General features: G+C 43.7%; 1 protein-coding gene and 1 long non-coding RNA gene across 2 annotated transcripts; both read left to right on the plus strand.

The window, feature by feature from the left end:
* The first annotated feature begins 12,869 nt into the window (after window positions 1-12,869).
* On the plus strand, window positions 12,870-13,399 carry LOC111938293 (uncharacterized). The gene is made up of 2 exons (XR_015281808.1): window positions 12,870-13,059; window positions 13,171-13,399. It is a non-coding gene; the product is annotated as an uncharacterized LOC111938293 (long non-coding RNA).
* A 4,324-nt stretch (window positions 13,400-17,723) lies between these two features.
* On the plus strand, window positions 17,724-19,421 carry LOC147646735 (endogenous retrovirus group K member 113 Gag polyprotein-like). Its single transcript, XM_086873030.1, has 2 exons — window positions 17,724-18,710; window positions 19,407-19,421. Exons 1-2 carry the CDS (start codon window positions 17,868-17,870, stop codon window positions 19,419-19,421), a joined length of 858 nt encoding a protein of 285 aa, XP_086729156.1. The 5' UTR covers window positions 17,724-17,867.
* The last annotated feature ends 4,214 nt before the right edge of the window (window positions 19,422-23,635 follow it).

The raw sequence follows: 23,635 nt of genomic DNA on the forward strand, positions 1-23,635 counted from the left end.
GGGAATCATTTCTTTGCTGCTTTGGATGAAAAGTTGTGACATGAATCTCAGTGTCAGGGAGGTGCCACGTTCATGCTGCTGCAGTGCCCACACACGGTGTCTGGAGACAGCTCAGGAGAAAAGGAAGAAAAGCCAGGATGAAATCCCATGTGCTACTGAACTCTATCAGAAAGTGCTTGGAGTGAAGTGTGTGAAGTGACTGGGGAGAGCTGGATAGAAGGGACAGCTCTGAGCAGTGTGTGGTACATCATGACATCCTTGCAGTGATCTTTGCACAGAGATGAAAAAGTATCAGTTTGCATGGCCTGAATCTGTCGGTCTGGAAATTCTGCGTGTTGCACAAGCTGTGCTGAGCTCACCTGGCTCTGAAATAGCTGAAATATCATCTCTGCACCTTAGGCAGGAAGAGCATCAGAGTTCTGAACAGATTAGTGAAAATCAGTCATAACTCAGAAGCAAACCTTGGCAATAGACATGTGTGGCAGGTGAGGAGACAAAGCTTTCATTCTTGTCCTGGGAGAATGAATTCAGCAATAAAAAATCCTCTCTCTTGGCATTAAAATACTTTAGTTTCAGCTCTGCCCCAGCCCATCAATGTCCCTGTGTGGTTGGGGGTTGTTCTCCCCCTGTAGCTCTCTGCAGGTTGGTGCTAATTCAAGATGTTCTGGCAGGTTCCAATGTTTTGGTGCCCGAGCAGGGAGTGCAGAACAGGGATTACAAGTGCTGACATTTGCTGGGCTAGAAAGTCCAAGGGACAAATTTGTGCCAATTAAGGTCTCCCCTTTAACTAGGAGGAACAATTGATGTGGTGCTTGTAGCAGAGTGTGGTGAGAGAGGGGGTTTCCAAAGGAAATCTTGGTGCATGTGGGCCAGAGGCCCCTGTGCTGAGGCTCCCTCCAGGCTGGCTCCAGCCCCTCAGGGTGCCCAGGAAGCAGGCTGCCCGCAGCCCAGTGCAGCCTCCTTAGCCCTGGGGCTAGCCAGGGAAGAGCCATGGATGAGGCTGAGCCCTGCTCCCATGTGGGATGCCATGGGACAGGGCCCACTGGGATTTGCCCCTCCAGCTACCAAGTGTGTGCAGAGAAACTGCAAGGAGAGGGTGAGCTCTGTCAGTGGGACCCCCTGTGCACAGGGAGCCCACTCCTGGGGTGGCTGTGCCAGCTCCCGCAGGGACATCCAAGCCTTGGTAATAACAACAACAATAAGCTATAGAACCTATTTACCTAAGAACATATCTAACAAAACTACATGAAACGTATTTACAGAACACTTAAGCAAACTCTAAAACGTCTATCAGAACACAACAACTGTAAAACGTATATACAGCAGGGTGGCATCTGTGTCCGGGATGTGCCTCAGTCCTGGAAGAAAAACAAGTAGCACGGTCAGTGCAGTCAGGCATGGAGGGGTGTTCCATGTGCTGCCAGGCTGGGACACTGGCACAGTGGGACTCTGCTGCCAGAAGTGAGGCTGGCTGGGGCTGGGGGCTGTGGCCCAGGCACTGGAAGAGGGCTTGTGTGGCCCAAAGCAAGCCCAGGCCAGGCCAGGGATGGCCAGCAGAATCCAGTGCATGGGCTAGCGTGTCCCTGAGCAGGGAGTGCCCAGCCCAGCCCCAGGCTGGCAGCAGGGGACCCACTCTGCCTGTGGGGAGCACCTGCCTGTTCTGCTGCTGGCATCGCTCTTCATCCCAACACCACGTCCTCCTCCTCGTCTTCTACATCAATATCCATCTCCTCAATATTGTCTTCCACGTCCACCTCCATCTCTTCCTCTGTCTCATCCACATCCACATCCATCTCTTCCTCTCCCGTCTTCTCTCCATCCACTTCCATTTTCTCTTCGGTATCCATCTGTGTATCCACCTCCATCTCCTCCCCTGTGTCTGTGCCAGCCTGCAGAGGTAGCAAAATCTCCCAGTGGGGTCCCTTTCCCACACTATCCCACAGAGCTCCAGCCCAGCCATGCAGCTGCGGGGTGTCCACCTCCGTGGAATAGTACCATACCTTCTTTGGAGCAAATGCAGACATCCTGCAGGGATGGAGAGCAAAATGCACACACTGGGGAGCTTTTGGGACTGCTGGGGGTATGAGGGAGCAGGTGACAACAAGGTGACAGGGGTAGGCCTGGAGCAGGGTGAAGAGCATGCTGACACAAGGAGCCAAGGGTTGTGTTGTGGCCGTTGCTGGATGCTGGAAGTTCTAGCTGGAGCGTGCACTGTGACATCAGTGCCAGGAGCCCAGGCCCAGGCTGAAGTGGACAAGGGAGATGCTAGAATGATGGAATCCCTGGGTGCTTGGGCTTGGAAGGGACCCTAAAGACCATCTTGTTCCAAGCGGAGCAATCTTCCCCCAGAACAGGTTGCTCAGAGCCCTGCTCCCAGCTGGCCTTGGATGTTGCCAAGGATGGAGCATCCCCAGCCTCTGTGCCCAGCCTGGGCCAGTGGCCCAGCAGCCTGAGTGGAAAAGAGCAGCTGCATTAGATCCAACTTCAATCTCACTCCTGCAGTTGAAAGCCTTCTCCTCTCTGTGCCCATCTTTCCTAGAGCTGCAGGGAGGCCTCCCCAGCCCCTTCTCTTTCCAGGCTGAGCATCCCCAGCCCCACATGGACAGCACTCAGATCCGTGGGGGTCGAGGCTAAAGGGTGGCAAACGGCATCAGGAAGTGAGAGATGGAAGCTTTTGGAGATGGAAGGTTTGCCTCTAAATGGAGAAAAGAAATGAAAGTGGAGGGGAAAATGGTGGGACTCTGGCTCTGTTCTAACTGGGGAAGATTTTCTTTTCCTCTTTTCTGTTGTGCTGATCGATGTATTGTTGTTTGAAAGGAGGTTTGGCAAAATATTCATTGTCTTCTCCATTAATAAAAAAATCCCAAAAAATTCCAGTTAAATCTGACAAAATTCCCACAAAAATCCCATAAAATGGCAGAAAAATCCCACAAAATTCCCTAAACTTTGTTTAAATCTCACAAATTGCCGAAAAAATCCACGAAATTGCAGAAGAATTCTACAAAAAGTACTGGAAAAACCCCATAATGCTTTAATTTTTCCTTAAATCCCACAACATTCTAGAAAAAATGCACAAAATTCCCCAAAAAACCCAACAAAATTCCCTGAATCTCTTCAAATTCCCACAACATCCAACAAAAATCCCTCAAAATTCTTGAATTCTCCTGAAAATCCCACAAAATTTCAGAAAATTCCACAAAATTCCTGAAAACTTTGAAAAATTCCACAAATAGTCCATAAAATGCACCCTACAAAAAACCTTAACTAAATTCTGTAAATTATCTCAAAGTCCAACAAAATTCCAGAAAAACTCCACAAAATTCCCTAAACCACCTCAAAATCCCACAAAATTCCACAAAACTTCCACAAAATTCTTAAATCTCTGCAATATCCCGCAAAATTCCACAAAAAATACACAAAATTCCACAAAAATCCCACAAAAGTCCAGAGAAATTCCAGAAACTTCCACAAAATTCCCACAAAATTTCCTACATTTTCTCAAAATGTCACGTGTGATGGACTGACATTTCAAAAAACAAACACCTAAGGAAGTTGAAGCTGCTGGAGGCTGAGAGGAGTTTTTCTCCTGGCCCATAAGAGGCCATTGCTGAGAAGTGCCAGCAGTTTTGCCCATTGCAAAGTGCCATCAAGCTGGGAACAGCACTTGAAGCCCTAAGGCCGGCAATTTCTCTTGGCTCTCTTTGCTTTGCGCCTTTTGAAGAGGTAGCAGGGCTCGGCTTCAGCCTCCTTCCCCCCAGGCCAGCCAAGGCCACGGGAGGGGAGCGGGGCTGGCCGCAGCTCTGCGCTTCCCGGGGAGGATGGAGACTGGCAAGTGCCAGGAGCCCCTTCTCAGAGGCTTGGCTGGGCCTTGCACAGCGGGGCTGCCGGGCCAGGCCGCTCCCTGCCTGGCCTGCACTTTGTGCCGCTGCTCAGTTTCACCACAGGCTGCCACTAAAGGCAGGGAAAGATAGCAGCTTGCAGCTTTGTGCTCAGATAATGGCCACACTCCCCACAGCAGCCATGGGGAAAAATCATCTGTGTTCCTGAATGCCAACAATTTCATCCGATTTTACTGGAATTTTGTGGGATTCTCTGGAATTTTGTGGGATTTTGAGGAGACTTGAAGAATTTTGACGGACTTTTCTTAGATTTTGTGGAAATTTGTTGAGCTTTTGTGAGATGTTTCTGGAATTTTGTTTGATGTTCTGGAATTTTGTGGGATATTGAGTAGATTTTGTAAGATATTTACAGAATTTTGTGAGATTTTTTGTGGTATTTGTGGGATTTTGAGAAGACATGAAGAATTTTGAGGGATTTTTCTTAGATTTTGTGGAAATTGGTGGAGATTTTGTGGGATGTTTCTGGAATTTTGTGGGATAATGAGGAGATTTAGGGAACTTTGTGGGATTTTTCTGGAATTTTGTGGGGATTTTCAAGAATTTTGTGGGATTTTGAGGAGCTGTGGGAATTTCGTGGGATTTTTATGGGATTTTGTGGTCATTTGTGTAGATTTTGTGGGATGTTTCTGGAATTTGGTAGGGGTTTGGGAAGATTTAGGGAATTTTGTGGGATTTTTTGTGGAATTTTGTGGGATGTTTGTAAAATTTTGTGGGGTTTTGAGGGAACTTGAAGAATTCTGAGGGATTTTTCTTGAATTTTGTGGAAATTTGTGGAGATTTTGCGGGATATTTCTGGAATTTGGTAGAATTTTGAGAAGATTTAAGGAATACTGTGGCATGTTTCTGGAATTTTGTGGGATAGTGAGAAAATTTAGGGAATTTTGTGGGATGTTTTTTGAATTTTTTTGAGATTTGTGTAGATTTTGTGGAATGTTTCTGGAATTTGGTAGTGTTGTGAGAAGATTTAGGGAATTTTGTGGGATTTTGAGGAGACTTGAAGAATTTTGACGGACTTTTCTTAGATTTTGTGGAAATTTGTTGAGATTTTGTGAGATGTTTCTGGAATTTGTTTGATGTTTTCTGGAATTTTGTAGGATATTGAGTAGATTTTGTGGGATATTTATGGAATTTTGTGGAAATTTCTGTGGGATTTCTGGGATTTTGAGGAGACTTGAAAAATTTTGAGGGATTTTTCTTAGATTTTGTGGAAATTTGGGGACATTTTGTGGAATTTTGAGAAGAATTAGTGAATTTTGTGGGATTTTTCTGGAATTTTGTAGGAATTGGTGGAGATTTGGTGGTATGTCTCTGGAATTTGGTAGGGACTTCAGAACATTTAGTGAATAGTGTGGGATTTTTCTTCAATTTTCTGGAATTTTCTTAGATTTTTTGGAAATTGGAGGAGATTTTGTGGGATGTTTCTGGAATTTTGTGGGATTTTTCTGGAATTTTGTGGGATTTTGAGAAAATTTAAAGAATTTTCTGGGATGCTTCTGGAATTTGTTGGGGTTTTTTTGGAATTTTGGGAAATTTTCTGGAATTTTGTAAGATTTTGAGGAAATTTGAAAAATTTTGAGGGATGTTTCTTAGATTTTGGGGGAATTGGTGGAGATTTTGTGAGATGTTTCTGGACTTTTTGAGATTTTAAGGAAATTTTAAGAATTCTGTGGTATGTTTCTGGAATTTTGTGGGATTTGTGAAGAGACTTGAAGAATTTTGTGAGACTTTTCTTAGATTTAGTGAGAATTTCTGGGGATTTTGTGGGATTTTTCTGGAATTTTGTGGGATTGTGAGGAAATTTGAAAAAAATTTTGAGGGATTTTTCTTAGATTTTGAGGAATTTTTTGTGGATTTTGTGGGATGTTTATGGAATTTGGTAGAATTTTGAGGGAATTGGAGATTTTGTGAGATGTTTCTGGAATTTTTGGTATTTTAAGAAAATTTTAAGAATTCTGTGGTATGTTTCTGGAATTTTGTGGGATTTTTTTTGGAATTTTGTGAAATTTTCTGGAATTTTGTAGGATTTTGAGGAAATTTGAAGAATTTGGAGGGATTTTTCTTAGATTTTGAGGGAATTGGTGGAGATTTTGCGAGATTTATGGAGAGTCAGTTTGATGTTTTAGGAATTTTGTGGGATATTGAGTAGATTTTGTGGGATATTTTCAGAATTTTGTGGGATTTCTGTGGGATTTGTGGCATTTTGAGGAGACTTGAAGAATTTTGAGCGATTTTTCTTAGATTTTGTGGAAATCTGTGGGATTTTTCTGGAATTTTGTGGGGCTTTTAAAGAATTTTGTGGAATTTTGAGGAGACTTGAAAAATTTTGAAGGACTTTTCTTAGATTTTGTGGGAGTTGGTTCAGATTTTTTGGTATGTCTTTGGAATTTGGTAGGCTTTTGAGAAGATTTAGGGGATTTTGTGGGAATTTGAGGAGATTTTGTTGTATATTTCAGGAATTTTGTGAAATAATGAGAAGATTTAGTGAATTTTGTGGGATTTTTCTTGAATTTGGTGGTCATTTGAGGACATTTTGTGGGATATTTCTGGAGTTCCGTAAGGTTTTGAGAAGATTTAGTAAATTTTGTGGGATTTTCCTGGAATTTTGTGGGGCTTTTTAAGAATTTTGTGAGGTTTTGAGGAGACTTGAAGCATTCTGAGGGATTTTTATAGAATTTTGTGGAAATGTGTGGAGATTTTGTGGGATATTTCTGGAATTTGGTAGAATTTTGAGAAGATTTAGGGAATATTGTGGGATGTTTCTGGAATTTGGGGGATATTGAGAAAATTTTAAAAATTTTGTGGGATGGTTTTTGAATTTTTGTGGAGATTTGTGTAGATTTTGTGGGATGTTTCTGGAATTTGGTAGTGTTGTGAGAAGATTTAGGGAATTTTATGGGATTTTTCTGGAATTTAGTGGGGATTTTAAGGAATTTTGTGGGATTTAGAGGAGACTAGAAGAATTTTGAGGGATTTCTCTGAAATTTTATAGGAATTGGTGGAGATTTTGTGAGATGTTTCTAAAATTTGAAAGGTATTTAGAAAATTTAGGGAATTTTGTGGGATTTACCGGGAATTTTGTGGGGCTTTTCAAGAATTTTGTGGGATTTAGAGGAAATGAATAATTTTGAGAGATTTTTCCGGAATTTTGTGGAAATTTGTGGAGATTTTGTGAGATGTTTCTAGAATTTTGAGGGATATTGAAAAGATTTAGGGAATTTTGTGGGATATTTTTTTAACTTTTATGGGTCTTTTTAAGAATTTTGAGGGTTATTGTGGAAATTTGTGGACATTTTGTGAGAAATTGCAGGAATTTGGTAGGGTTTTGAGAAGATTTCCGGAATTTTGTGCTATTTTTTTAGCATGTTGTGGAATTTTCAGGAATCCTGTGGGATTTTGAGGAGATTTGAAGAATTTGAGGGATTCTTCTTAGTTTTTGTGGAAATTGGTGGAGATTTTCTGGGATGTTTGTAGAATTTTGTGGATTTTTGTGGAATTTTGTGGGATTTTGATGAGACATTGACATGGTTTTAAAGCTGAAATTAAATAACTACTAGAAAACGTAGTTACTTTTTGCTGTGAGATAGGGATTAGAACAAGAGCAAAACAGGCTTAAAACTTAAAAGGAATAAATAAAGTTTATTAACAGAACTACAAGAATAAGAACACCAGAATAAACCTCCAGAAAACCCCTTTATCCCCCACTACCCAACCATTCTCTTGTTCACATGATAACATAGAGACAAAAGACTTTGGACCTTTGGTGTTTAAAACAGTCCAAATTCTTGCTAGAGTCTTTTCATCAGTCTTTGTAGAGAAACAGAAGTCTTCTTCTGCTGATTTGTGGAGTTTCTCACAAGAAAACCATTTCTGTTATAGTTTTCTATTTCTCTGATGCCAGCTGCCCAGAAATCCTGTCAGCAGTTCACTCCTCCCATTTCACATCACTCTGAGGTGTGTATGGGTCAATGAGTCTAGGGGTGTCATTTTAAGGATGAGTTATTCAAAGCGAAAGTTCTCTTCATCTGTCTCTGTGAGCTTCCCTGGAAACAGAAGTTTTCTCTTTGCCTCTCAAGGCCTCAAATCTTCAACTATTACTTCTCCCCCCTGTGTTCCAGCACCTCACTGTATCACAATTACTCCACCTCTTGCTCAAAATCCACACTTTGAACACTCCATTCCTCCCAATATACTCTGTCATGAATTAAAGGAGTTTTTTCAGAACATTATTGTCCATCTCCATAGCTTTAACAGAAAAATATTTCAGCTTAATTAAAGCATCTCCTTATTCTCCACCTCCTCTGAAGCTTAATTCTTTCCTTTACTGTCTCTGATAGTTTATAGTCTTTTTATATGTTGATTCCTCTCTTTTTCTCTCTCTGGGTAAAAGGATTAATCTGCAAGTCTCATCTGGGTAATGAAAAGGTTAAAATCTTGCCCAGGCTTTGTAGATGGTTCTGTGATCTCTGCCGGAGCAGCGGCTGGAGCTGTGTGCGCTGGAAGATTCTTCATGGCTGCTCTGGAGAGTGTGGTCACTGTCTCAGCCCGCCGCAGCTCAAGAGCTTTTTCTTTCTTTCCTGGGCAGTCTGTGGTGAATTCAGTCCCAGCAAAAAGTGCAGCCGAGCCAGGGAGCGGCCTGGCCCGGCCAGAGCCCGGGGCAAGCCCCGCAGGCCCCATCTCCCGGCCGGGAGCCGCGGCAGGCCCAGCCCAGCCCCTGCCCGGGCCGCATGGGCTGGGCCGGGGACGGGAAGCCAGCTGGAGCTCAGTTACCTTTCACAGCCAGCAAACCAAGAGACAAAGAAATTCCCAGCCTTAGGGCTTAAGCTGCTGTTCACAGCTTGATCTCACTTTGCAGTGCTTAAAACTGCTGTCAATTCTTAGAAATGGCCAGCTGTTGGCGAGGAGACAAACTCCCATCAGCCGCCAGCAGTTTGAACTTCCTTAGGTGTTTCTCTTTGTTTTCTTCAATGCCAGTCTATCGCAAAACCCTACCAAATTCCAGAAACATCCCACAAAATCTACCAAAAATCCAGAACATTCCTGAAAAATCCCTCAAAATTCTTCAGCTCTCCTCAATCTCCTACAAAATCCCATAAAAATCCCACAAAATTTCAGAAAAATCCCACAAAATTCCCTAAATCTTCTCAAAATCCCACAGAACTCTTGAAAAGCCCAACAAAATTCCAGAAAGAAATCCCTCAAAATTCTTCAAATATCTTCAAAATTCCATAAAAATCCCTTAAAATTCAAAAAGCATCCCACAAAATTCCATATATTTTCTCAAAATTCTACCAAATTCCAGCAACATCCCACTAAATGTCTTGAAATGTCAAAAATGTCAAGAAAAATCTCACAAAATCCCACTAAATTTACTTAAAACCCCACAAAATTCCAGAAACATCCTACAAAATCTCCACCAATTTCCACAAAATCTAAAAAAAAATCCCCAAAAATTCTTCAGATTTCCTGAATATCCTGCCAAATTCCAGAAACATCCCACAAAATCTTTACAAATTTCAACAAAATTCCAGAAAATTGCCACAAAATTCTTGAAAACCCCCACAAAATTCCAAAAAAATCCCACTGAATTACCACAAATTCCAGCAAAATCTAAGAAAAATCCCTCAAAATTCTTCAAGTCTCCTAAAAATTGCCACAAAATTCTTGAAAAGCCCCAAAAAATTCCATAAAAATCCCACTGAATTCCCTAAATCTGTTCAAAACCCTACCAAAGTCCAGGAACATCCCACAAAATCTTCACAAATTTCCTCAAAATCTAAGGAAAATCCCTCAAAATTCTTCAAGTCTCGTCACAATCCCAGAAAATTCTTTAAAAGCCACACAAAATTAAAAAAAAATCCCACAAAAGTCCCTAAATCTTCTCAAAATCTTGCCAAATTCCAGAAACATGTCACAAATTTCCACAAAATCTAAGAAAAATCTCACAAAATTCTTCAAGTCTCCTCAAAACCCCACAAAATTCCAGAAACATCCCACAAAATTCTTAAAATCTCCTGTAAATCTCACAAAATTCATGAAAATCCCCCCAAACTTCCAGAGAAATCCCACAAAATTCCCTAAATCTTCTTAAAACCCCTCCAAATTCCAGAAACATCCACCAAAATCTCCACCAATTCCCACAAATTCTAAGTAAAATCCATCAAAATTCTTCAAGTCTCCTCAAAATCCCACAAAATCTCCAGCAATATTCCACAAAATTCCAAAAACATCCCACAAAATTCCAGAAACATCCCACAAAATCTCCACCAATTCACACAAAATCTAAGAAAAATCCACAAAAATTCTTCAAATTTCCTGAATATCCCACCAAATTCCAGAAACATCCCACAAAATCTTTACAAATTTCAACAAAATTCCAGAAAATTCCCACAAAATTCTTGAAAACCCCCACAAAATTCCAAAAAAATCCCACTGAATTACCACAAATTCCAGCAAAATCTAAGAAAAATCCCTCAAAATTCTTCAAGTCTCCTAAAAATTGCCACAAAATTCTTGAAAAGCCCCAGAAAATTCCATAAAAATCCCAATGAATTCCCTAAATCTATTCAAAATCCTACCAAATTCCAGGAACATCCCACAAAGTCTTCATAAATTTCCTCAAAATCTAAGGAAAATCCCTCAAAATTCTTCAAGTCTCGTCACAATCCCAGAAAATTCCAAAAAATCCCACAAAAGTCCCTAAATCTTCTCAAAATCTTGCCAAATTCCAGAAACATGTCACAGAATCCACACGAATTTCCACAAAATTCCAGGAAAATGCCACGAAATTCCCTAATTCTTCTTAAAACCCCACAAAATTCCAGGAACATCCCACAAAATCTCCATAAATTTCCTCAAAATTCTAGAAACCCAGAACAAAATTCTTGAAAATCCCCTCAAAATTCCAACAAAAATCCCTCAGAATTCCCTAAATCTCAAAACCCTACCAAATTCTAGAAGCATCCCACAAAAGCCCAAGAAATTTCCACAAAATCTAAGAAAAATCTCATAAAATTCTTCAAGTTTCCTCAAAATTCCCACAAAATTCCAGAGAATCCCACAGAATCCCAGAAAATCCCACAAAAGTCCAGTGAAATCGGATGAAATTGTTGGCATTCAGGAACACAGATGATTTTTCCCCATGGCTGCTGTGGGGAGTGTGGCCATTATCTGAGCACAAAGCTGCAAGCTGCTATCTTTCCCTGCCTTTAGTGGCAGCCTGTGGTGAAACTGAGCAGCGGCACAAAGTGCAGGCCAGGCAGGGAGCGGCCTGGCCCGGCAGCCCCGCTGTGCAAGGCCCAGCCAAGCCTCTGAGAAGGGGCTCCTGGCACTTGCCAGTCTCCATCCTCCCCGGGAAGCGCAGAGCTGCGGCCAGCCCCGCTCCCCTCCCGTGGCCTTGGCTGGCCTGGGGGGAAGGAGGCTGAAGCCGAGCCCTGCTACCTCTTCAAAAGGCGCAAAGCAAAGAGAGCCAAGAGAAATTGCCGGCCTTAGGGCTTCAAGTGCTGTTCCCAGCTTGATGGCACTTTGCAATGGGCAAAACTGCTGGCACTTCTCAGCAATGGCCTCTTATGGGCCAGGAGAAAAACTCCTCTCAGCCTCCAGCAGCTTCAACTTCCTTAGGTGTTTGTTTTTTGAAATGTCAGTCCATCAGACGTGACATTTTGAGAAAATGTAGGAAATTTTGTGGGAATTTTGTGGAAGTTTCTGGAATTTCTCTGGACTTTTGTGGGATTTTTGTGGAATTTTGTGTATTTTTTGTGGAATTTTGCGGGATATTGCAGAGATTTATGGAATTTTGTGGAAGTTTTGTGGAATTTTGTGGGATTTTGAGGTGGTTTAGGGAATTTTGTGGAGTTTTTCTGGAATTTTGTTGGACTTTGAGATAATTTACAGAATTTAGTTAAGGTTTTTTGTAGGGTGCATTTTATGGACTATTTGTGGAATTTTTCAAAGTTTTCAGGAATTTTGTGGAATTTTCTGAAATTTAGTGGGATTTTGAGGAGATTTCAAGAATTTTGAGGGAATTTGTTGGATGTTGTGGGAATTTGAAGAGATTTAGGGAATTTTGTTGGGTTTTTTGTGGAATTCTGTGCATTTTTTCAAGAATTTTGTGAGATTTAAAGAAAAATTAAAGCATTATCGGGTTTTTCCAGTACTTTTTGTGGAATTCTTCTGCAATTTCGTGGATTTTTTCGGCAATTTGTGAGATTTAAACAAAGTTTAGGGAATTTTGTGGAATTTTTGTGCCATTTTGTGGGATTTTTGTGGGAATTTTGTCAGATTTTGCTGGAATTTTGTGGGACTTTTTTATTAATGGAGAAGACAATGGATATTTTGCCAAACCTCCTTTCAAACAACAAAACTTGGGGCAGCACGACAGAAAAGAAGAAAAGAAAATCTTCCCCAGTTAGAACAGAGCCAGAGACCCACCATTTTCCCCTCCACTTTCATTTCTTTTCTCCATTTAGAGGCAAACCTTCCATCTCCAAGAGCTTCCATCTCTCACTTCCTGATGCCGTTTGCCACCCTTTAGCCTCGACCCCCACGGATCTGAGTGCTGTCCATGTGGGGCTGGGGATGCTCAGCCTGGAAAGAGAAGGGGCTGGGGAGGCCTCCCTGCAGCTCTAGGAAAGATGGGCACAGAGAGGAGAAGGCTTTCAACTGCAGGAGTGAGATTGAAGTTGGATCTAATGCAGCTGCTCTTTTCCACTCAGGCTGCTGGGCCACTGGCCCAGGCTGGGCACAGAGGCTGGGGATGCTCCATCCTTGGCAACATCCAAGGCCAGCTGGGAGCAGGGCTCTGAGCAACCTGTTCTGGGGGAAGATTGCTCAGCTTGGAACAAGATGGTCTTTAGGGTCCCTTCCAAGCCCAAGCACCCAGGGATTCCATCATTCTAGCATCTCCCTTGTCCACTTCAGCCTGGGCCTGGGCTCCTGGCACTGATGTCACAGTGCACGCTCCAGCTAGAACTTCCAGCATCCAGCAACGGCCACAACACAACCCTTGGCTCCTTGTGTCAGCACACTCTTCACCCTGCTCCAGGCCTACCCCTGTCACCTTGTTGTCACCTGCTCCCTCATACCCCCAGCAGTCCCCAAAGCTCCCCGTTGAGTGCATTTTGCTCTCCATCCCTGCAGGATGTCTGCATTTGCTCCAAAGAAGGTATGGTACCATTCCACAGAGGTGGACACCCCGCAGCTGCCTGGCTGGGCTGGAGCTCTGTGGGATAGTGTGGGAAAGGGACCCCACTGGGAGATTTTGCTACCTCTGCAGGCTGGCACAGACACAGAGGAGGAGATGGAGATGGATGTGAAGGAGGTGGAGGAAGAGATGGAATTGGATACACAGATGGATACAGAAGAGGAAATGGAAGTGGATGGACAGGAGACGGGAGAGGAAGAAATGGAGGTGGACATGGAAGAGCACATTGAGGAGATGGATATTGATATAGAAGATGAGGAGGAGGACATGGTGTTGGGATGAAGAGCGATGCCAGCAGCAGAACAGGCAGGTGCTCCCCACAGGCAGAGTGGGTCCCCTGCTGCCACGCTGGGGCTGGGCTGGGCACTCCCTGCTCAGGGACACGCTAGCCCATGCACTGGATTCTGCTGGCCATCCCTGGCCTGGCCTGGGCTTGCTTTGGGCCACACAAGCCCTGTTCCAGTGCCTGGGCCACAGCCCCCAGCCCCAGCCAGCCTCACTTCTGGCAGCAGAGTCTCACTGTGCCAGTGTCCCAGCCTGGCAGCACATGGAACACCCCTCCATGCCTGACTGCGCTGACCGTGCTACTTGTTTTTCTTCCAGGACTGAGGCACATCCTGGACAGAGATGCCACCCTGCTGTATATACGTTTTACAGTTGTTGTGTTCTGATAGATGTTTTAGAGTTTGCTTAAGTGTTCTGTAAATACGTTTCATGTAGTTTTGTTAGATATGTTCTTAGGTAAATAGGTTCTATAGTTTATTGTTGTTGTTACCAATATTCTTACAATGTAAATATGTTGTGTAGTTCATTCTTGTTCCTTTTCTTCTACCAATAAACATTCTTTGCAAAACCCCAGTTCTCTTTGCATTTGCCTCGGGCACATTTGCAAAGTTGTGCTTTCCACTCGCTCCAGGTTCCCAGGGCTGGATGTCCCTGCGGGAGCTGGCACAGCCACCCCAGGAGTGGGCTCCCTGTGCACAGGGGGTCCCACTGACAGAGCTCACCCTCTCCTTGCACTTTCTCTGCACACACTTGATAGCTGGAGGGGCAAATCCCAGTGGGCCCTGACCCATGGCATCCCACATGGGAGCAGGGCTCAGCCTCATCCATGGCTCTTCCCTGGCTAGCCCCAGGGCTAAGGAGGCTGCACTGGGCTGCGGGCAGCCTGCTTCCTGGGCACCCTGAGGGGCTGGAGCCAGCCTGGAGGGAGCCTCAGCACAGGGGCCTCTGGCCCACATGCACCAAGATTTCCTTTGGAAACCCCCTCTCTCACCACACTCTGCTACAAGCACAACATCAATTGTTCCTCCTGGTTAAAGGGGAGACCTTAATTGGCACAAATTTGTCCCTTGGACTTTCTAGCACAGCAAATGTCAGCACTTGTAATCCCTGTTCTGCACTCCCTGCTCGGGCACCAAAACATTGGAACCTGCCAGAACATCTTGAATTAGCACCAACCTGCAGAGAGCTACAGGGGGAGAACAACCCCCAACCACACAGGGACATTGATGGGCTGGGGCAGAGCTGAAACTAAAGTATTTTAATGCCAAGAGAGAGGACTTTTTATTGCTGAATTCATTCTCCCAGGACAAGAATGAAAGCTTTCAGTCTCACCTGCCACACACGTCTATTGCCAAGGTTTGCTTCTGGGTTATGACAGATTTTTATTCATCTCTTCAGAACTCTGATGCTCTTCCTGCCCTAGGTGCAGAGATGATATTTCAGATATTTCAGAGCCAGATGAGCTCAGCACAGCTTGTGCAACACGCAGAATTTCCAGACCCACAGATTCAGGCCATGCAAACTGATACTTTTTCATCTCTGTGCAAAGATCACTGCAAGGATGTCAGTGATGTACCACACACTGCTCAGAGCTGTCCCTTCTATCCAGCTCTCCCCAGTCGCTTCACACACTTCACTCCAAGCACTTTCTGATAGAGTTCAGCAGCAGATGGGATTTCATCCTGGCTTTTCTTCCTTTTCTCCTGAGCTGTCTCCAGACACCGTGTGTGGGCACTGCAGCAGCATGAACGTGGCACCTCCCTGACACTGAGATTCATGTCACAACTTTTCATCCAAAGCAGCAAAGAAATGATTCCCACTGGCTCCCACACGGCTCCCTGGCAACTTTGTGCTGCTGCAGCTCCAGCACCAGCCCTGGTGCACAGCAATTTCAGGAGGAGACACACCAAAGGAATCAGCCATTCCCAGAGAAGAAACATCTGTTTGCATGGCCCAAATCCCCACAACACTGCAGACTGTGCTGACCCTGCACACTCTGCATTTGCACTTCAGCCTCTGTGCCTCACTTTTCCTCTCACTAAAGTCCCCCCAGTTTCCCTCATGCTCACATTCCCAAGAGAATTCAAAGCAGCATTAGGAGCAGGGAGAGATGATGGGAGCTGTCCCAAGGCTCAACAAAATTTCTCAGGCCTGACAATTCTAGCCAAGGACAGAGGAAAAACCTGCATGGAAGAGGTGTGAAATCAAAGCAGTCATCAAATTTAGGTAGAATGAGAGAAGCTGAAGAGGTTTTCAATGTTTGCAACAAGATTAGCAGCTCCAGGCACAGGAGGGATGTGACATTTTCCCCACTGTAACAACTCTGGGATGCAAATTGCATCTCAAATCCCTCTCCCCAGCTCTGGGACTTGTTCAGCCACCAACATGGTGCTGAATTTTTCAAGCAAAGTGGAAGCTGGTCAGAGAGGTGGCTTGCAAATCCAAATCACAGAGGACAGCTTGGAAGCAGCAGCCAGAGCAAAGAGAGGCAGAGCCTGGCCCTGGGGTGAAGCACAGCCACACAACACATGCCTGAAACTCTGAGAAATGAAAGAATTTGCCACAGGAGATACAGAAGGTACTTGATGGAATCCCTGCCTCCTTCATGATGCATCAGCATGCAGGAGAACACAAGGATGAAGATTAGAGCACCTTCTGCTGCTGCTGCTTCCATCTCCTGAGTCAAGTCTCACCAAAATCTCTCACTCTTGGGCATTCCCAAAGCCTCAGATTCACTCAGTCCTTGCAGGATTTCAGTGCTGAGGAACATGATGGGAGATAAAGGCACTTGCAGACACCAGAGATGCATTTTCTGCCTGAGGTGCATTTCACTGCCCAGCGTAGCTCCTCTAAAACCATTCCAATCAGCCCCTTGGACAGCACCAAGCCAGCAGCAGAACATCAGCGCCTGAAAATGCTTGGAAATGCCATTCTTTGAGATTTCTCTCCAGCTCTCCCATTTCATGGTGCCATTGCAGGGCTTTATCCCATCACTCAGCACTTGCAGCAAGTCTTGGCAACCAGCTTCAAATGGATTTGTAGTGCTGAGCAAATAAGAGGCAATTTGACTTTGTCTCCGGTGAATGAAATTTCACCTCAATCAGATGATCTCTGTGTTCTGTGATTGGCCACGTATAGAGCAATGGCTAGCTAGCAAAGGTCATGTTCCCATGCAGCAATTAGCTGAGAAAGAATTAAACAACAATAGAGTACCATTGGTTTGAGATGTTGGAAGGTCAGAAAGACCTTAGTGATAACTGTTAACTGAGAACAGGACACTGTGATCAGAAGAATGAGAATTCAGCACAGATGAGAGACCACAAGAATGTGGGACTAGGTGGAGTCAAGCTTAAATGAAATATCCAAGAATGAGCTTGCTTTTGTACTATGTATGAGCCTAATTATTGATGCTATATAAGTGGTTTTAGAGTTATCAATAAATGAGACTTGCTGATCATTCATATTGAGTGCTGCATTTCTCCCGCCAAACTCATCAAATGGCGCCTGAACAACAGGGACCTTTGGGACCTTTGGGACCTTTGGGACCTTTGGAACCTCTGGGACCTTTGGAACCTTTGGGACCTTTGGGACCTTTGGGACCTTAAAAAGGAGTTGGGAGTCGGCCAAGGGAGTTGGTGTCAGGGGATGGGTCCTCTGCAGCAAGGACAGTGAAACGCAACAGCTGTGCCACGTTCCAGGCAACCTCACAGGAGAGTCCTGATCACACAGCAACGGTGCCGCGCCCCAGGCGACCTCAGAGGAGAGTCCTGCCGTAACGTGCTGCCGAAACCTTGTAGGGGCTGCAACAGCGCTGACGGTAAGATGGAAAAGCAAGCAGCATATGATTTATTTACCTGCTTTTTAGAAAAGTGACAGGTTAAAGACTTTGATTTGCGCAAGGAGCTCCCTGGACTTCTTGCTTATGGGTATGCTCAGGGTTGTTTTCAGAATCCCCATACAGTCCATGAATTAAATGAGTGGCGAAAATTTGGAGATAAATTGTGGGAAGCTACTTTAGATGATGATAAAACTGCTAAAAAATTGAGAAAACTGTGGCGGACAGTTCATAATGTTCTTTTGCAGTATCAGGCTGAACAGGCAGCTGCTACAAAGGCATCTGCACCTATGTCAAAAAATAGATTATTAGAGGGAATTAATGAGTGTCCATTGCCACCCGCCACGAACACAGTAATCTTGACCCCCCCCACGCAGTCACTGTCCTCTGCTGCAGCTGCTAATCCTTTTGTGCCATCTCCAATTCCTTCACCTACTAACCTTGATTCTGGAACGGAGCCTTCGGCACCGTTACCATCCTCCCCTATGGAAATAAATCTGTCCCTGGGGTAGGGCGTGAGTTAGGTGAGGCTATTGCACGGGAAAGAAGGGAGACATGGGCTACGTTGGCACGGAATATTTTGCAAGAAGGAGATCAGGAAATAGCAGATGCTGTATTGGAAGTAGCATGTCCCGTAACCTTTGCACCGATGCAAGGGGGAGGAATACAAGCTCAAATTACAGCTTTAGATTGGAAATGGTTATCACAGTTGCGATCTACAGTCAGTCAGTTTGGAGTGACCAGTGAACCGGTTAGACAGATGATTGATTATTTGTGGGGTACACAGATTTTGTTGCCTGCAGATTGTAGGAGTATTATGAAATTGATTCTTAGTCAGCATCAGCAGATGTTGTTTAATGCACACTGGCAAGCTTATTGCCAAGAAAGTGTAAATGTGCAAAGACAGGCAGGTGATCCACTGCATGGGCTAACTTTGGAAGAACTTATGGGATTAGGAGCATATAGTCAAGTGGAAGCACAAGCTATTTTGGGACCAGATAAGTTGAGGGAAGGAATGCGGTTGGCACGAGCTGCATTTGATCGGATTAAGGAGCCAGGAGGTATTCCATCTTATATGGGTATTACACAGGGGCGAGATGAGCCATTTGGAGCATTTATTGATAAAGTGGCTTCAGCTATAGAGAGGGCAGGTGTTCCTGAGTATATGAGGGAAGCATTATTAAAACAATGTGCATTACAGAATTGTAATCCAGCAACCAGGTCAGTTTTAAATTCCCTAAATGCTAACTGGACTATTGAGGAGGCATTAGAGAGGATGTCTAATATACCGGTGGGGTCACAGGCAATGTTAGTCCAGGCAATTAAAGAACTGCGGCAAGGGTTAGAGAAGCAGGCTGCAGCTACTCAAAGTCAGGTTTTAGCAGCTCTTGCACCCCTACAAGCGGCTACAACCAACAATGGCAGGATTCCAGCCTCCCGACTCAAATGTTTTTGCTGTGGCAACCTTGGACATATTCGGAAGGAATGTACTGTACCATCTGTTTGGTGCAATCAGTGTCGGTCCAATACCCACACTGATAGTGTTTGCCGCTGGAGATCGGGAAACGGGAAGGTCAGCACGAGAAGCCGCCGCGCCAGGACACAAATAGCAGCTGCCAGAACATCAGTGCAACTTCCCTCCAGCCTGCCACAGCAGGGAGCCTCGGCCTGGACCTGGCAGCCTCAGTGACTGTGGATTTATTGACATCTCAGCCCTACAAGATTCCCACAGGAATTATGGGACCAGTGATATTAAATGGAAAAGCTATGGGTGCAATAGTGTTGGGACGTTCATCTGCTAGTCTAATGGGATTGTTTATTTTACCTGGAGTAATTGATGTGGACTATTCTGGTGAAATATATATCATGGCATATACACTGGCACCACCAGCCAGAATTGATAAGGGACAGTGAATTGCACAACTGGTGCCAGTACCACAATATACCCATCAATTGACACCATTGAAAAATCAATTACAGGGTACGGGTGGATTTGGTTCTACAGGAGGACTTACATTGCTTACCCTGGGCTTAAACACTTGACCCAAGCGAAAAGTTGTTCCCAATTATAACGGAGAATCCCACCAATTAGAAGGACTATTGGATACTGGGACAGACTCAAGTATTGTTGCTCCACAGTATTGGCCCCAGGAATGGCCTTTGTTGTCCAGTATGGTTACTGTTACAGGGGTGGGACGCTTAACTTTGGCAAAAAGGTCTCCACAATTCCAGACTCAATTAGATGGGAAGGTCATTAATTCTGTTTTGTCAATTGTTCCATTACCAGACAAGGTTCAATGTCTAATAGGGCGAGATATTTTGTCACAACTTGGTGTTATTTTGACCAATGAGCACCCTTTAGAGTAGAGGCCATTGTTTGGACTTTCCCACTCCCACTTAAATGGATAATTCAGGAACCAGTATGGGTTGAACAGTGGCCTTTAAAAAGGGAAGTCTGCAGCAAGCTCATCAATTAGTGCTGGAACAATATCAACAAGGACATTTAAAGTTGTCAACAAGTCCTTGGAATACCCCTATTTTTGTTATTAAAAAGAAATCTGGGAAATATAGATTGCTGCACGACTTACGTGCAGTAAATGAACAAATGGAGCCAATGGTGGCACTGCAATCTGGTTTGCCCAATCCTGCAATGTTGCCAAGAGATTGGCCCTTGTTAATAATTGATTTAAAGGACTGTGTTTTCACCATCTCACTGCATGAACAGGATACTTGCAGATCTGCTTTTACCTTGCCTTCATTAAATCGAGCAGAACCAGACAAGAGATTTGAATGGACAGTTTTACCACAGGGTATGTGTAATTCTCCTACCTTGTGCCAGCTTTATGTTGATAATGCTTTGCAGCCACTACGTGTTCGATGGCCTACAACCATTATTTATCACTATATGGATGATATTCTTTTTGCTCAGTCACAACCTTTTGCAGATTAACAAGTTAAAGACATTCAAACACAACTACTTCAGAATGGACTGGTTGTTGCACCTGAGAAAATACAGCAGTCATCCCCATGGAAATATCTCGGGGGGACTTTAACTGAGCAGTAGGTTGCCCCTCAGAAACTGTCATTGAACATGTCACTTCATACTGTTCATGATGCTCAGCGATTGCTGGGGGATTTACAATGGCTTAAACCTGTTGTGGGTATTCCTAATGAACTTTTACAACCCTTATGACCTTTGTTAAAAGGTACTGATCCTACAGCACCTATACAGGTCACCAGTGAACAACAAGAAGCTCTCAATAAAATAATGGACGGTATCCAGACAGGTGTTGTTCGTAGGCGAGATCCAGACTTGGACATCAACCTTACTGTATGGTTTGGACCTCAACATCTCATCGGTGCTTTAACACATCAACAAAAGAAAACAGGGGAGATATGGGTACTAGAGTGGTTGTTGCCACCACTACAACAGAGACATACCTTAATTCAAAAAATTGAAATTTTAGCAGATTTAATAAAACAAAGGTAGAAGTGATTGTGACAAATTATGGGTGCAGATCCAGCTGTAATTCAGATACCAATAAAAAAGGACACTTTAGACTGGTATTTAATTCACAGCTCCACACTGCAAGAAGCATTGCTTGACAACAGCAGTGTGGTCAGTACTGAGGAGGTGCCTCGAATACCACTACGATGGATAGGCCAGCAGAATTGGATTGAAAAGCCCAAACGATCATTTGTGCTGTTACCAGGGGCATCAACGGTGTTCACTGATGCTGGAAAGAAATCTCGCACAGCTGCTGCTACATGGCAAAATTCAGAAGGACAATGGAATCATCACATTATGCCAGCTCAAAAGGAGGACACATTACAAACTCTGGAATTAGTCACTGTTGTTTGGGTTTTGGTGCAGTTTAAGGGTCCTGTTAATGTGGTAACTGATTCTTTATATGTTGCAGGAGTGAGTGAACGTATTGAAAAAGCAGACATAAAGGAAGTAAAAAATCCTCGTTTATATGAACGGTTTTTGCAGCTTCAAAGAGCAGTAAAGTTGAGGACTGCTGCCTTTGCTATTATCCATATTTGTAGTCACAAATGGGATGTGGGTTTAAGAGAAAGAAATGTTAGGGCAGACCGATTGGTTTATAAAGATCCAAAACCAGGACTGTGGGGAGGTCCCAGCAAGGTACTGTATTGGGGACGTGGTTATCTTTGTGTGTCTACCCCCACAGGGCCTGTCTGGGTGCCGAGCCGATGGACTAAACCTGCTGATCCCAGGGATTTACCTGCAGCTGATCCAGAAAATTCTGCAGATACTTCTCGCTCTCTACCATCAACATAGAGATGGGATCTGATGGACTCTCACATGCAAATCTTGTGTACAGTACCAGAGTGTGAATGTTATCCTTTTGTATGTTACATTTGTAAAGTGTGTAAAGAAAAGTGGTGGGCACATTCTAAGTGGGGTCGATCCCCAAGAGGGATTTGTACAGAGTGTTACAACTTTGAAAGAAATTTCACTGAGGTTGCATTACAGGAAGATGTGCAAACAGGACAATTTGAAAAGGATCTGATAGATGGTGAGAGATTTTTGCTTTTGTGATAAATCCAGAAAATTATTGTTATCATCCTAATACCCCTTTGCCGTATATTATTGAAATAACCACAATACACTGTCATAAAACACTTACACAGGTCAGGTGTGATATTCCAGGGGTAAAAAATAAAAATTGGGAGCAATTCTTAAAACGGCAGTCTCGAGAGAAAGGGTCTTTCCCTGAAAGTTATCCCTGCTGCTGAGAAGATGGAACACCCCGTGGTTCGAAGCAACCGAATCGACGGGCAAGGCAGAGGGGTAACAGAAAAGGGAAGCAAGATCTCACATGGGATCCAGCCAAGATGCTGGCTGAACTGCCACAATCTTTTTAAGGTTCTTAAAGGACTACCTCTGATCAAGTTGTTATGGTGGTTTACCATGATAAAGGGAAATGAAGGGTTTTTGATTGACATGGAAGAGAGACAAAATACGTGGGTAACGTGGGCTAATCAAACTAGACAGGATAATTTTTGCCTTTCAATGGCTACCCCTTCAGATCCTTTTCGAACTTGTTTAGTGGGTGCACCTTTAGGCGATTCACTCAATGCCACAATGTTTAAAAACTGGACAAAGAATTGGAAAACACCCGAAGAAGCAAACAAAACATTATGTGAAATTCCATCAGGTAAATTCAGGATCAATATCTGTGACACAGGTTTAATCCCAGCAAATCCCACTGATGCTCAAATTTGGTACATTGCTACAGGTTTAAATGTTACCGGGTCAGAAGCACAAGAGTTAAGACTGTTAGGCTCAGCCCCTAGCAATTATTGTTTAACTTTTGTCAATTGGGCTAGGAACAATCATGCAAAAAGGTCTCATGGGCCAAATGGTACAAATGTTTCTCCACAAAATTTGCTATATTTGCAAAATAATGATGCATACTGTGGCAATTGGTCTCACAAGGTAAATTCTAGCAGTTCACCTCTACAATTACCACCTGGTATTTTTCTAATCTGTGGAGATCGTGCATGGCAAGGACTGCCAGCAAACATTTATGGAGGGCCTTTTTATTTTGGGAAATTGACATTGTTTGCACCCACTATACAGCAACTATTAGGAGCCAATAGAACCAGGTTACGAACAAAGAGAAGTATGTTCCAATTGGGGCCAGAATGCAAGGATCAGGTTGAACTTTGGGAACGTCCTACAGTGATTGTGTCATCTGTTTTTACACCTGGAGTATCTAGTGCTCAAGCCTTAACACAGTTACGACGACTGGCATGTTGGACAGGAAAACAGTTTAATATTACATCAAAGGTTTTCTCTGATTTGCTTTTGGATATGAAGAGTGTTAGGCATGCTGTATTGCAGAATAGAGCTGCTATTGATTTTTTGCTATTAGCACAGGGCCATGGTTGTGAAGACTTTGATGGGATGTGTTGCATGAATCTTTCTGACCATTCAGTGTCTATTCATGCTCATCTCCGACAACTACAGAACAATATGAAAATATTAACCATGGAAACAAATCCATTAGAGGAATGGTTTCAATCCCTAGGTCTCACAGGATGGTTAAAATATTTGGCACAAATGGCAATTGTTGTTATATTGATCATTGTGATTGTGCTACTGTTTATTCCTTGCATACTGCAATGCTTGCAAAACATGATGAAAAGGGCTACTTCTACAGTTTTGTTAGTACAAAAAGAAAACAGGGGAATTGTAGAGGAATGGCTAGAGAGCAAAGGTCATGTTCCCATGCAGCAGTTAGCTGGGAAAGAATGAGACAATAGAGTACAGTTGGTGTGAGATGTTGCAAGGTCAGGAAGGCCTTAGTGATAACTGTTAACTGAGAACAGGACGCTGTGATCAGAAGAATGTGAATTCAGCACAGATGAGCGATCACAGGAATGTGG

This window comes from Cyanistes caeruleus, unplaced genomic scaffold (assembly GCF_971803275.1).
Source record: "Cyanistes caeruleus unplaced genomic scaffold, bCyaCae1.hap1.1 HAP1_SCAFFOLD_81, whole genome shotgun sequence".
Classification (NCBI taxonomy): domain Eukaryota; kingdom Metazoa; phylum Chordata; class Aves; order Passeriformes; family Paridae; genus Cyanistes; species Cyanistes caeruleus.